This window comes from Callorhinchus milii, unplaced genomic scaffold (genome assembly GCF_018977255.1).
Source record: "Callorhinchus milii isolate IMCB2004 unplaced genomic scaffold, IMCB_Cmil_1.0 Scaffold3, whole genome shotgun sequence".
Lineage (NCBI taxonomy): Eukaryota > Metazoa > Chordata > Chondrichthyes > Chimaeriformes > Callorhinchidae > Callorhinchus > Callorhinchus milii.
Window position 1 is genome coordinate 98,975,529 of NW_024704744.1, and position 16,183 is coordinate 98,991,711.

At 40.9% G+C, this 16,183-nt stretch overlaps 1 protein-coding gene across 1 annotated transcript in view; it reads left to right on the plus strand.

The window, feature by feature from the left end:
- Window positions 1–16,183, plus strand: part of LOC103186169 (potassium channel subfamily K member 2) — a 39,268-nt gene that overhangs the window by 9,121 nt on the left and 13,964 nt on the right. Inside the window, exon 3 of the mRNA XM_007905036.2 lies at window positions 15,099–15,216. Coding sequence (XP_007903227.1) covers window positions 15,099–15,216 — 118 coding nt within the window. The remainder of the gene's footprint in view (window positions 1–15,098; window positions 15,217–16,183) is intronic.

Here is a 16,183-nt window from a genome sequence, read left to right on the forward strand (position 1 = left end):
AAATCATCAACAACAACAACTTGTGTTTATATAGCCCCCGTCACGTGGAGTAGCATCTCGAGCGCTTAAGGGTGCCAGGTATGGTCGGAGGTGGGCGATGTGGCAGAGGTGGAGTAAAGCAGTTGTGTTCAGGGACTGGATGTGGGGTAGGTAGGATAGTTGTATATCAAATCTGACACCTAGGTTACGTATAGGTTCAATAAGTTTAAAGGATGGTTCTGGGAGGTTAAGGAGATCAGAGCCACATATGAGAAGACGTTGACAAAGAGTATGGCTTCTGTCTAGTCAACGTTCAGCTTCAGAAAGTTACGCCTTATCCAGATCTTGATATCTGACAGGCAAGAGGACGACCCAATGTGATTGTCAAGTGTTTCACACCACTGTGTTATAGATTTCTATGATTCTGTGATCCAGAAATGTACGTAGACACAATGTAAATGGAAAGGCACAGCAGCAGAGTTCAATGATTGACTACAGGAGTTTGAGCGCTCAGCATGTCTGCAGTAACAACATGATTGTGAATAGCTTATATAGCTTCTCAGAACATCACAACCTAGCCAATTTGTGCCTTCACTAGTGACTTTCCACGAAACACTACATTACACAAAACAAATTTTGTGTCTGCACTTTTTGCAGGGCAGGAACTTAAAATTACTGTTTGCTCAGCCTCCCTGTTTATCTACTGTTTTAGGCTATCTGTGACTTTCACTATGGTCGATAATGGCTGGCACATCACACCAGCTTCAGACACTGAGTCAGATGCAAAGCTTACATCCAAACTGCTTGTCACTGACAGAAGTACACAAATTAATCCAGCAAGACAACAAACAGGGCACTACAGGGATGATCCCAGATTGTGTTCAGTTGATCTTTTCTGTCCACAGAAACAAAGTGGAAATGAAAGATACCAACAATTGTGTAGGTATTTGCTTTCTAACATGCCACATATTCCCTGCTTAGTTCAGTGAAACACCTTTCCTTCAATCAATAAAATTCTGACCTTTTAAATGGGGGATTTTTTTTAGTACAAAAGGGTTTAGCTGTTAAGATCAACATAGAATTGTTTCTTGAAACTGGAAGATGAGAGAGAAACGTTTGCGATCTTGACATTAAGCTTTTAGATGCTGTTCAATTTGACGCAGCTTTGTTTTGCCAAGTTTCATTGTCTGAAACCATCTCTTTGACTAAGCCTTCTTTTTGAGTAGTGCCTTGGGATCTTAACGCTAGTAATTTATTACACACAAGTGCCATGTTTACAATACAACACAATTTACATTTATACAATACATTTAACATTGGGAGGACGTCTCAAAGTAGAGTTATCCTCGCTCTCAGTAGGTATGGTAGTGATCCCGGACAACTTTTTTTGTTGATTGGAAGTCACTTGATTTGTGGGCTTTCCTCACAGATGGGAGAAGATCTGTTGCAGAAGAAATGTTGTGATTCAATGCATGAATAATTCTTGCATTTGATACAGTGCCTTATCACATCTTCAAGACATCTCAAAGTGCTTCACAGAATATACTGTAAAGTGAATTGACTGTATATTTTGTGGGCGAAATGGGGCAGCCAATTGCGCACAGCAGGAACTCTGATAGATACGATTGTTTCCAGGATAGGGCAATATTTCAGATTGCACCTTAGTATTAAATGAGGGGAAAGGATTGCATTGGTAGTACTTCAGAATATTTTTGAAAATATAAGCAAGGTAATACGGTTAACTTTGCTAGTCCTTCTATATCTCACATTGGATCCGATTTGTAATCTTCTTTAAAGAAAGATTTTTATGACTTGTGTATCATGATCTCTTTCACATTTCAGTAACACACTATTAACATTTGTTATTCTACTCCATGGGTGACTCACTTTTATCTTTGGAATTCATGATTGAGTGAGAAGAATTCATTGCACTGAGCTGTGACATTATCATTCATACTCTTCAGGGAAGCAATCATTTTTATTTCAAATGTTCTTCAGTTACAGTGTTTTGTCAAACATTATTGCTGTAATAATAATCCATACGTTTGATAAAACGCCTTTCATGTCGGAGGATGTCTCAAAAGTGCTTCACAAGATTTTATTGTAAAGTGGAGTGACTGTGTGTTTGTAAGTGAACACGGCAGCCAATTTGCACATAGCAGTGTTCCACAAACAGCTGTGAAGTGAATGAACAATTTTACGTGGAGGTTTGTTTGCCAGGACACAGGAGAAACTCTTTTTTTAACAGTGCCATGAGGTCATTAATGATCATTAATGTCCACCTGAACAGGCAGATGGAACCTCGGTGTAATGTTTCATTCAAAGGATAGCACCACCAACAATGCAGTGTCAGCCAAGACTGCGAGTGCAAAGATTTTCAAACAAGCAGCACTGAATGCACAGAGAGTAATAAGCAACTGGAATGAGCAACCAGGCCACAAGATTCATTTATGAAACAATTTGATTCTGGAGGCAGAAGATGGTAATGTGGACATTTAAATTGTCTGAAGGGTGTTTTAAAGATCCTGTCTAACTGCTCTTTCGGCGCTATTATATTGGAAGTTATCTTAGTATTATGCATTTTTAATTACACTAAATGCTTGCCCAGAGAAGCCATTACCCATTCTGCCTTCCCCCACATCCGCAACATTGCCCACTTCTGCCACTATCTCTGCTATCGGGCTGCTGAAACCCTCATCCACACTTTCATTATGTCCAAGTCTGACTATGTTCTCCAGACTTCCCAACTCCTCCCACCACAAGCGTCAGATTATTCAGAACTCTGTAGCTCATGTCCTCTCCTGCACCGATCACCCTCATCCTTGTCCAGTTTCACTGGCTCCCCATCCCCAGAGGACCGAGTTCCAGATCCTTATCCTCACTTTTGAAACCCTCCTCATTCTTGTTCCTCCCTAGCTCTGCGGCCTATTAAAACTTCAGTCTGCCCGCTCCCTCCACTTTGCAGGCATTGGCCTGCTCCATGTACCCTTGCGCTGCCTGGTCCACTATCGGCAGTTTGGGCTTTCAGCTCACACTCTAGAACTTCGTCCCGGAGCCCCTCCGCCTTGACCCTCATTTGCCTCCTTCAAGGCCCACCTCAAGACCTTCCTTTTCGACCATATCTTCGGCCATCTTCCCTTCTCCACCTCCCTTGCTCTCCACCACTCTCTATTACCCACTCAAACACAGGTGGAAACCCCTCATTGTCCAATGCCTTGGGATGTTCCCCCAATGTGAAAGGGTCTATATAAGAGCCATTTGTTGTTTGCTGTTGTTGGAGTCCTGTAGCTCAGTGGTTAGAGCACTCGCTTTGCAAGCGAGAGACCTGAGTTCAATTCCAGGCAGGGCGAAACCTTGGGCAAGTTTCCTTACTCCACACAGAGCCTAATAATAATCCCTCTAAAACCACAAACAATAATAAATTGGTCATTTTCAATCTACGACTGTTTGTGGGACATTGCTGTGCGCAATTGGCTGCCGCGTTCGCCCACAAATATACAGTCAATTCACTTTACAGTATATTCTGTGAAGCGCTTTGGGACGTTCTCTCGACGTGAAAAGCGCTATATCAAATGCAAGGATTATTATTATTATTACACTAGAAAGTGCTGACAATTTTACGGGAGGTTTGGATAATTCATTGATGATGGTGGAGATTGGCAGTAGGAGAGATACAAAAAATATTTAGAAATAATTGGGTTAGAACAACAGCACTCTCTGATTAGAGAAGAGTTGATCAATAACAATAATTTTTAGATTCCAGGTAGAAAAATGTCCTTGCATTTTTTAACTACTTACAAACTGGACATTGTATTACGTAGTGAGAAGTTGGGAGTCTCTGTTGGCTAAGGATGAGCTGGTAATGATAACAAAACAGTGCACAATCTCCACTTGAAATGTGTTCTTGTTCATAATAAATAGCTCCTGTAAAGCAATAACATTTACACCTCCAAGAGTTGGAAAAGAACAATTTAGAGAGGAAATTGTTAGGTTCAAGGTGGAGGATGATATGATATACTGGAAATCATGTTCTGAATTATCTCCTCCTTGCTTCATTGCCATGGAAAATCTATTTTCAATAGAAGTGAAATTTCAACATGTGACAGACCCTAATATACACACAACAGATCAAAGTGTTTGGCTTCACCTCACCCACTTGAATGGTCAGCGCAGATCTGATACTGTATATATGCTTCTAATGAATTTAAAAGATCTGTGTTTAATGTGGAAGTGCAATTCCAGGTCTGTCAGATATTGAGTGGAATGGTTATGTGCTAAGTATTCAATTGACTACCTTGTTGACAGCAGAAATGATAGTGGATGCAAGCCAGCATGATCCTCAATTTAAGGGCAACCTTGGATAAACTTGCCACTGATCTTCATCAATTTTAATGAGATTCAACTTGAACTCATGGTCTGTGAGATGTGATCTGGCAATTGTCTGAGATCATCCTGCATTCTTAACAGGAAGCCTCAATGCCTTGGGATGTCCTCCCAACGTGAAAGGTGCTATAGAAGTGTAATTTGTTGGTGGTGTTGAATAGCCTTGTATCTGGCCAGGGCCAATTCCAGTACTCACTTTGTGTGCGGGGAAAGGATTGGCTGTATAATGTGTGTGGGAGGTGTGAAAAGAGACTGGCATTGAGGGGAGGGAGAGAGTTAGAGGGGTTAGTACTAAGGGGAGAAGAAGGGCTAGGAATGAGAGGAGCAGAACTACAGTATTTATCTTTTGTATTTCCTGTTTATTTTGGTTTATGAACTTTGGACAAAATATGTTTTATTGACAATGCGTATGACACTCTGACGGCATACATTCTTTTGGAAGCAAAAGGGGGAATGGTTGTTTATTGGAATTGTTGAGCTTCATGTGAGAAGGGTAACAAACCATCAGGGATTTGTCGTGAGGCCATGCAAGCTTATTAACACCACCATAGGCAAAAATCAACTTAAGTAATTTATTTTGTAGAAAACAATGCTGCCTTTGTGTAATCCAGAGAGAATTGGATCTAAAATTTGGCTTATTACTTGATTTGATAAAAATACCATGTTATTGCCATCTTAAAACTATAATAATAATAATAATCCTTGCATTTGATGTAGCGCTTTTTACGTCTTTTAGACGTCTCAAAGCGCTTCACAGAATATGCTATAAAGTGAATTGAATGTATATTTGTGGGCGAAACACAGCCAATTGCACGCAGCAATTGAAAATGACCAATTTATTATTGTTTTGTTTTGGAGGGATTGTTATTAGGCATGTGGAGTAAAGAAACTTGCCCAAGGTTTCGCCCGGCATGGAATTGAACCCAGGTGTCTCGCTTGCAAGGCGAGAGCTACAGGACTCCACCATGCGACCATGGTACCATGCACTACCATGCGATCCTTTGGATGAGACGTTAGACCAAGGTCCTATCTGCCCGTCAGGTGGATATTAAAGATCTCTTGGCACTATTTGAAAAGAGAAGATAATTTCTTTCTGGTCAACAGAAGCAAAATTGAAGCGATCTAAAGATCTGACAAAAGGCTAGAAAGCAAAACAGTATAAAACATGGTGATTTTTTTCCCTCAAAATTTGGTACTGAAATGAATCGGGCAACTTTAAATTGCAGATGTTCTTGGCTAGAATTGGTTAGGAAGCAGAGCACTAGACCTAATCACATCTTCTGGTCTATCACTGTCATAATATGACTGAAATTAATTCAATACATGTAGGGCGACTGTGTAAAGATCGTCAGTAAACATTGGACTCTGTCTACAGCAGTGTTTCTCACACACTTTGATCTTTTTCAGAAGCAGATTATTAGAGATATAGCTGTTTCTCTGTGTTGTGCAGATTAACATTGTCCACGTTAGTACATGGAAGCTTACGTTTTAAACCGTAATGTAATTTTGTTGTTGTTGTTATTACTATGAGATTTGTAAGTGGAATTACCTAACATGCTTAAAAACTGGGTGCCAAGAGAACAGTGAGATTCATTAGCCATTTGATGATTTAGTCTTAGATTCTGATTTGATTTACAACATGACTTAAGATTTTAACATGTTTCATTAATGTACAGGTTAGGGCAATTTTGACCAAGGTTTGCTCTGAGTTCCCTGAAAACGTTAAAGGAAGAAGCTCACTGGAGGAATCTAGGCCCAAAATAATGAATTGAATACATTCAACTTCACTGGATTTAAATGTCAAAGTTCTGTTGTGTGCTTCTGTAGGTCAGTTCATGACAGATACTGCGTGTTACAAGAAGTTCCATTTCAGTGCCTCCCTGAAATAAGAAATAACAGATCGAACAAAGGCATCCTTTCCTTTCCTGCAGCCAGTTACTAATCCATGTCCATTTCCTATCCTTGATACCCACTAACATTTAGTTTACTAAGGAGTCTCTCATATGGTACTATATCAAAGACCTTTTGAAGGTCTATATGCATGTTATATGGCTTGCTGTACATTGTCCAGTGCCTTGGGACATCCTCCCGACGTGAAAGGCACTATACAAATGTAATCTTGTTGTTTACATCTCCCCATGAGGTTGGTCATAGAAGATTTATTTGACTTTTTTCACAGACACTCTTCAACTTTGTTTCTGATTATTAATTCTCTTAAAGGTTTCTAATTATTGAAGTAAAAGGCACAAGTCTCTGTGGTTGTCAGGTTTGCTTGTCACTTTCTTGAATACGGGACCCATAAGCAGTCTGTGGGGAACTCCCCAGTGCTTACCCTATTCCTTCAAGATGTCACTCAATATGATGGGGAAGAATGTTCAGCAAGATGTAGCTGTAGCTGTAGTCCTGTAGCTCAGTGGTTAGAGCACTTGCCTTGCAAGCGAGAAACCTGGGTTCAATTCCAGGCAGAGCGAAACCTTGGGCAAGTTTCCTTATTCCACACGTCTAATAACAATCCCTCCAAAAAACAAACACAATAATAAATTGGTCATTTTCAATCCAATTCATTTGTTTGTGGGACGCTGCTGTTCGCAATTGGCTGCCGCGTTTCGCCCACAAATATATGGTCAATTCACTTTACAGTATATTCTGTGAAGCGCTTTGAGACGTCGATAAGATGTGTAAAGCACTATATCAAATGCAAGGATTATTATTATAAAAAATGTTGCTGCACAAATGTTGACCCACATGCTGGGATGTCATTTTTCCGATATTTTCAGGAAATGCTAAAAGCTAAACGCAGAGAAAGCTCCACAAGGTGCATTTTGCTCCCCATTCATTTTCGCCCTTCGCAGATTTTTTAAATCAACCCCAAATCAGCCCCTCAAGCTGACAGAGGTAATCTCCGTTTTGCACATTTCTATTGAGAATATTACAATTCATTGTGATTAAAACAATATCATCTTGTCAACACCCTTTCTTACCCTTGAAATTTTCATAATTATGAAAGTTGAAGGGCAATAATATTCTGGAGAAGTTGCCTACATCTGTCTGTTCAGGTTTGGGTGCTTAGGATCCCATGGCATTATTTGAAAAGAGAAAGGAGTTTCTCCCAGTGTCACAATCCCCCAAATCAAATTGTTCATTCACTTCAGAGTTGTTTGCTAGAATTTCTGGGTGCAAATTGGCTCCAACATTTGCCTACAAATACAAAGTGACCACTTTACAGTAATTCGTGTGAATTGCTTCAAACGTCTCAACAATGAGATAAGGCGCCATATCAAATGCAAGTATTATTATATAACATGTGGTCACATCACTGTACTTCAAATAAACTTATTTTTGAAATGACTTGACACCTGTCAGCGTGATAAGAATATATATCAAATGCAACTACTGTATTACCAATTTTATGTTTCAACCGGGTAAAATAAACAGATTGTGTAACATATTGAAAGGCAGCTGTGCATTTGATATCAATAAACAAAGCAACTTTATTTTACCTTGTGTTATAAATTGAGAAAAACAAAAATGATTCAAATTTTTAACCTTAATGATAATAATCCTTGCATTTAGTATAACGCCTTTCGTGTTGGGAGGACGTTTCAAAGGGATTCACAGGATTTATTGTAAAGTGGAGTGACTGTGTTTTATGGGTGAATGCAGCCCTCAACTTTATACACAGCAATGCCCCTCAAATAGTTAATAATTAGTGGAAACAGAAGGAGCATTACAGTGTGTGCAAGTGTTGTCTTGCACTTCGAAACTTGCATTTTAATTTATAAATACAGGAAATAGAGAGGGTGAAGGACTCCTGAAATAGTTGCTAAGACATTTCAGACTTGAAGAGTTAATTCAGGTTCTTTGTATTAAGAGGTACATTCTATTTTGCACTGGCTTTTGAGTACAGGAGCTGCTGTCATGCCTGGGCATTTGGTGGTGTCCTTGTGAGATTTGGGTTAAAGAGAATGACCATGGTACAGTAACTGAAATGAGCTCTTTATACAACGGGCTATAATTGTTGAAATGCCACATCACTGACTCGTAAACTCAGCGAGGCATTCATTTTCACAGCAAATTTCCAGGAAATGGAGTCTTTTTTTTAAAAAAAAATTTGAAATTTAAGTAATTTTGTTCTTGACAAGGAATAGAAGATAGCATTTGTTTTGAGTTCATGTTAAAATAAATGTAATAAAGAGGAAAAAAAGCAGGTTGTTTAATTTTGTGACAGCAGAATAATAAATACTCATGATGCAGGAACTTCTTTGATATCAATTAAGTTTAGTATTGGGTTTCATTATTATCCTTGGTATTTTGTGGCAGGTTCTCAGTTCTACATATTTTTGCACATGCTGGCAGTGTTTTGTTTTGCTTCAACATCTATGTGCTCCCTTTTGGTGACATCATCCGCAGACATGGGGTCAACGTCCACATGTATGTGGATGACACCCAACTCTATCTCTCTGACTCCACCCTCGACTCCAGGACCATTGCTGTCCTGACAGACTGTCAAAGCCCACCATGGTCTTGCTCCCCCCAACCTCTACGACCTCCTAAACCCCTACCATCCTGCCCATTCCCTCTGTTCAGTGGGCTCCAGCCTGCTTCACGACCCCACCTCGCCCACTCCACCATTGGCAGGCAGGCCTTCAGCCACTCTGCTTCCCCTTCTGGAACTCCACCCCTCAGTCCCTCCACCTCACCCCCTCCATTGCCTCCTTCAAGACACATCTCAAGACCCTCCTCGCGACTATGAGTTCGATCACCCTCCTGCCCCACTGCCCTCCACCCTCCCCGATCCCGACCTCCAGCTCGGGTCCGACACACTGATTCTCCAGCACCTTAGATCGTCCCCCGACGTGAAAGGCGCTTTACAAAAGTCATTTTATTGTTGTTTGTATCAGGACAGATACAAATTATGGTATCACTCTCACTTTTGAGTGAGAGGATTGTGGGTTCAAGGCCTACGTCAGAATTTGGAATCACATAGTCTAAGCTGACACTGCAATGGAGCGTGGGGGAGGGGGTGGTGTTATGTTTTCAGAGGTGCCGTACTTCAGATGAGACGTCAAACTTTGATCCATCTGTCTGTTCAGGTGAATGTTAAGGATCCCAAAGCTATATTTGAAAAGAGAAGGGCGTTCTCCTGGTATCCTGGCCAAAGATCCCACAAATAAAATTGCCAACTCACTCCATGGCTATTTGTGGGACATTGCTGTGTGCAAACTGGCTGGCCGTTTGCACACAGTACAATCAATCCACTTTACAGTATATCCTGTGAAGCGCTTGAGACATCTCGACAGCATGACAAGGTGCTATATCAAATGCAAGGATTATTATTATCATTGTGCCTTTTGTGTATACACATGTATGTATATGTATATATACCTCAGGCAGCAAAACCACTTGGCTGTTCAAAACCAGTGTAGTGAAGCAAAGTGGGAAGATGATGTTTTTTGGCCTATCAAACATTGCTTTGAATCAGGGCCCAAAAATAAAACTCCTCAAATAGTTCCAACTTGGGGTGTTTTATTTTTAAAAGTCATTTGAATACTGTTTAGAATGTGGGGGAGGAGCAAGATGGGATCTGCCCATTGGGCTCACACGGATGCACGGTCAATGTTTGAACCTAAATGTGATCATATTACCGAAAATGTTCAGGTTTGAGGCTGTTAATACTGCATAATGGCTGTACTGCTAATCTGTGCAAAACACGGTTCATACCATCGTTCCTTTTATTCTGTTTGAGTGAATTTTCATCTTGTGGGATACGCTGATGAAATATGTCTGCCTTTGAGCTAATTCTCCTGTTTCATAGTATTTTTGTAAAAAAAATTTGCATCTTTTGCTTATATGATATCTGTTGACATGTTTATGTCAAGGTTTATTGACTTTTTGCGCTGAACTTTCTACTTCAGTAAGTAAGTTCTCACGTGGGTTATGTAAGTATTATATTTGTTTGAGTCTGTTTCGTGCAGGGGATCTTAATTAAAGATAATACTAATGAAAAAAACAAAGGAGTGGTTCGGAGAATCATTTTTTGTACTCACATAGAGGGTTATTAGGACATGAAATGTTATTGCTATTTTGTGAATAGTTACTGGTTCAATAACTATTCACAAAATAGTTATTGAACCAGAATCTATAATAGATAAACATCTGAAAAGGAAAAAATATAAACAACTACGGGGAGAAGATTGGGACTAAACAGACCAATTACAGAGAGGCAACACAGGCACGATGGTCCAAATGGACACCTTCTGTGTTGCCAAATTATATGGTTCAATGGCGCTTCTCGGATGTTGTGCCTGCGTCTGTGCTAAAGGAAGGGGATCAAGCCTCCTGAATGTTATCTGTGTCTAAATCTGGGCTTTAACTAACATCAGATCTGTGGGCTCAACATTCTGAGGGATTATCTGTAATTAGTTCTACCCAATGGCATTTTCTGGAGAGTGGCCGAGGCAATAGGTGTAAACGCTTGAAAAGTTGTCCAGACCGCATTGGAAAATTAGTTGTGGAGCCCAGGTATCCACTTGGTGTGAAAAGTATACTGACACCCATGGTTAACATCAGCTCAATGTACCTGCTTCTCATGAAATATTTAACCACACAGGAGCGTCGAACAGCCTTTCACTGAAAGATTCATCTCTGCAAGGAGAAATCAGTGAGCAAGCATGATCTGTCTGAGGCATACTCCATTCTCCCCTCAGGCACCATCCTCTATAATCCGAATAGATTAAGTGCATAAATTTTCTGAAATAAAGCACCATTAAGATCAGTGCTTTCATTTTATTACAATCTTAGCTTGCAGCTTCTATTTCGAATACACCTGATGATCAGGTTATTTGTTCAATGCAAGTGATTTGTGTGCTCTTTCTGACTGTTATTGAGGAAGAACTTTTAAAACATTCAAGGTATTCTCCATTCATGTGAGAAATAGCTGCTGGAGTTTTGTACATAGCAATGTCAAGCACCTTGTATGAAATATACTTTGTGCCCTTAAAAAGGAAAAGTATCCCATTTCCCACTTCTATCCTTCAACTTGATTATTATTTGCCCACAAATATAGTGAATTCACTTTACGGTATATTCTGTGAAGTGCTTTGAGACGTCTAGAAAACATGAAAAGCGCTATATCAAATGCAAGGATTATTATTATTCATTATAATAATCTTTGCATTCGTTAATAAGGACTGCAGTAAATTCCTGATAACTCGACCCTGGCTTAATTTATCTAGTACTTCAATCAACATGCTGTCAATATTTATACATTTATACATATGCCTAACTTGCCAATCTGGATAGCACATCATTGAGCCCTTTTCCCTTGGAGTGGCAAGTTATCAGAAGTTCATACTCTATCATGTCAAAACATTTCAAAGCATTTAACACTTAATTAGTGAGCTGTGAAACGATTGCTTTTGTAGGTATAAACAGCAATCAGTTTGCAAGGACCCACAAATAACCATAAAATGAATGACCAATTTATCTGGAGAATTGGTGGCCAGGACACCAGGAGAGACTTTCTTCTCCTTACAAATAGTGTGTTGTCATCTTTAATGTCTACCTGAGCAGGCACGGGAACTCAGTTAACGTGTCATCCAAAGGATTGCATCTCCGACAAAGTAGCACTCACCAAGTAATGCAGCCTAGATATAGACAGATCAAATCCCAACAAAGGGTTTGAACTCATACCCTTTAGATCTAGAAACAAAGTGCAAGATGCACAGAAAGTCAAAATAATGTGTTTTATCTTGATACTGAGTATCACTGCATTAAGAAATAAACAGTATTGATATTTCTATTTCTCACATGATGGTGCCTTATTTTGTGAACTGAATCGAGCGTGAAGTAAATCTACAGGTCACCATACTGCACTGTGCGTGCACCTTATAATTTTAATACACTTGAAATTGATCCGTGGCTTTCTGTGTTGGTGCTGCGTAGACTTCATAACGCACGGAATGAAAGCCAGCACAAATCAAGCCAAAGATTGTCCTGACATTCATTACCCCATTCTTGGTAACACCATTACAAAATGATAACTTTGATGTACGGTATTATTAAATTTAATGTTAATTATATCATTGGACTTTACATCCAGTTTGTATTGCTGGAAGCAATGTGGCATTTCTTCCTGTCTTAGAGTGATCTGGAGAGGAAACTGAGTCCTTGTTTTTCACTCTCACATTTGGGGTTGGGAAAGAACTGCAGGCGTGCACCTAAGAATGAATGGCTTTTAAAACACAGGGCAAAGGAGGGTATGTTAAATTGGCATGTTAACAGTGCATGAGTGGTAGGAGTCGTGGTGGAAAGAGGGCGTGGGGTAGATGGTCTGGGGAGTGCAGAAGGGGACGTAGGGGAGGAGGATTCAGCCAAGCGGATATTTTCAGACACGAAGAAGTCCAGACTCATTTGGTGTTAGAAGTGAGGATGGAAGCAGCTTGGCGGGGTGGTGGGGGGTGGGAGGAGGTAATGGATGTTTTTTGGCCTCCAAAATGATTTTGGAGTAAAAAGCAGTTTTGGCCTGCGACAGGTGAGGAATAGCTGCGGAGATACTCGAGCCACAGCTGGCAGTGAATTGTGAGGCCGGGGATTTGTGTCATCTGCGCTCGAGCATCTGGGTTTTTGTTTTGAGGGAGCGGAAGTGACTGTTATACCAGGGGGGTGGGGAGGTTTGGAGACAGCCCTGGATTTCCGGGGGGGCAAGGGAGTTGAGGTTTCAGATAGATGATCGTTTAGCAGCTTGACAGCTGCATCAGGATCCCAGCAGGTGGAAGTCCAGTGGGAGAGAAGGTCCAAGGATGAACAAGCGTTTGTGAGGGACTTGGGCGGAAGCTTTTTCGAAGGGTGGAATTAGATGTTGGAGGAGGGCGGGGCAGTTATAATAATAACTTGCATTTGATACCGTGTCTTTCCTATCAGGAAGATGTCTCAAGAGATATGGGAGGAGAGGGAGATGAAGAAGTGGCCAGAGATGGCTTTGTCTGTAATGGACAGACCAGAGATGTCTAGGCCATGGGTGAAGCACCACAATATACAGTAAAGCCTGTGAAACACTTTGAGACATCTTCCTGATAGGAGAGACACTGTATCAAATGCAAGTTATTATTATTAATAAACTGCAAGAGTAAAGTTGGTTTTGATGGACATCCAAACACCAAAACAACAAATAATAAATAACTTGAATTTTTAATGCACCATATCGAGTCAAAACATCTCAAAGCATGGAATTCTTATCTTGATTTGGATACTCTTAAGCATCGTGATGGTTTCTGCATGTGTCAGACACCCTGCTGCCCCGCCCCCCCAAAAAAGTCCCAAACCAATAAGTGTTAATAAATGTAGTGACTGTTTGGGTAAGCAATACAACAGCCAAGATCCCCCAAAGAACCATGACATCAATCCTACTATTGTCACATGCATTACCTTGTACCAGTGCTTTATATTGTGGTCATACATTGAATTACCGCAAAGAGGATCAACGCACATCAGGTAGGAAGATGAACTCAGGGATGGAAGCGGCATAAGCGACATTACTGCTGAAGCAAGCACCAGGAGACATCAAAGAATAAGAACAATGATCAGGGAAATACAGAGAGGTGAGGAATGAGGAGCAATTAGACATAGAAACATAGAAAGGCGAGGAGAATGAGAAGCACTAAGCAGAATTGGAAAAATAATGATTCTTCCTGATTATTTGTAAATTTTGTTTTGCCCATTATTTGTTCCGATTGCAATTTATTTCCAAGATTCAAATGCTGCTCTCCTTTAGTCGTACCACATGTAACACAGCTCCTAAATGTAATCATTTGCATATTTGAATGAGTCCTGGAAATTTTAATTCATAACAATTTAAAACAGATAGTTGTGACCACTAATTAATTTAGATTAATAAGACCAGCATTTATTTAGTTCTTACCAAAGTTAACTTAGATGCCTGCTGATCACAGATATACTGAAAAATATTATCCCAACGTTAAGTCTGTGCTAACAGACTTTAACAACCAATGGACTGGGTGCTAAAGAAATCCATTTTAGTTAGTGTTAATATGAACTATGTCTCAGTGGATGAATATTTCATGTTTCTCTCAAGCATGAATATTTCATAAATATTTAATCCTTGAGAGAAACATGCTTCTAGCTTTGCTGGGCTGGGACCAACATACCCTGGGAATTAAAAGTCTCTTGGAACTTTTGACAAGAAATGCTGCATTTTTAGCTCATATACCTGCAATCTGAAAGAATGCAGCACAATCACATATGCTCTGACATGAGTGGGCCTGAAAATTAAAATTTCCCGGGACATATAAATTATCCGCAGGGTGGTTAGAGACGCCCAAGTGGAGATTTGGTCTTCTGAAGAGAGTCAGTGAACACGAGTGGTTCTGACAGACTAGAAGCAGACAAATGTAATTGCTGTATTCAAGTCTTACAATTAGAGACCTTTTAGCCTGACTTAAGATATTGGAAAACTAATGCAATCAATAGTACGAGGCAACATGTAAGTGTATCCATACGAAGACAAGACTGTAGCACTTGTAGGGGGTAAGACTCCTCTTCCAGAGGAGAATATTGAGGTCTATTGCTGAGGCTACAAATCTACTGCTAACTCTCGTAGCATTCTTGAAGATTTCCTGCGTGAGTATTTAACTTCGCCGGTTAGAATACTAATCATGTCTTACTGCTCCTGCACGGCTGCTTTTGAAAACTTACCATTGTTCTTTTGAAATTCACAGAACGTTGTGGAAGCTATAAGTGCAGGTGTTAATCCAGCAGGAAATTCTTCCAACCAGACCAGCCACTGGGACTTAGGCAGCTCCTTCTTCTTCGCTGGCACAGTTATTACCACCATAGGTAAGAGATTTACAACAAAGCTCAACATTCATCTTTCAGGGATTGTGGCCACCTAGGAGAGATTTGCACGAGAGTGGGATCTCCAGAGGCTCCTGTGATTAATATATTGCAGGATTAGCAAAATGGTCAAACGTGCTGCTGGCAGATTTGTTTGAAATATGAAGAGCTCTATGGAAAAATTAAATGGTTATTATCCTTCCCATACAATCTGGGTCTCACACAATTACTTTTAAACATATTGGACCCGTGGACCACCTGAGCCAGTCAGATACTGACACACATAGACACAGGCATACTTGAATCATCTTACTGATACATCCTATAATCTATAATTATGCTGTGTCATGACACTCTCTGCCTTGCCCCACCTCCTCAACATTGCCCGAATCTGCCACTGCCTCACCCCTCAGGTGGCCGAAACACTCATCCATACATTAATCACGTCTCAACTACGCCAACTCCCTGCTTGTTGGCTTTCCCAACTCTTCCCTCGACAAACTGCAGATTATCCAGCACTCTGTAGCTCGTGTCCTCTCCCACACCAGGCTCTGTGACCCTATCACCCCCACCCTCGCCCGACTCCACTGGCTCCCCATGCCCCAGAGGATAGAGTCCTCACCTTCAAGGCCCACCACGGCCTTGCTCCTTCCTACATCTGTGACCTGCTAACCCCATATCAACCAGTCTGCTCCCTCCACTCAACAGGCTCTGGCCATCTCCATGTTCCCCACCCGACCTGCCCCACCAGTGGCGGTTGAGTCTTCAGCTCTCTGCCGCCACCCTTTGGAACTCCATCCCACAGACCATTTGCCTCGCTTCCTCCCTTGCCTCCTTCAAGGCACGTCTCAAGACCCTCCTCTTTGAACCACCTTTGGCTACTCTACACCCTCCCTGGCCTCCACTCTCCCTGATCCCAATTCCCCCCACACCCACCACCTCGCTCGGATCCAAACCCCTGACCACCGCC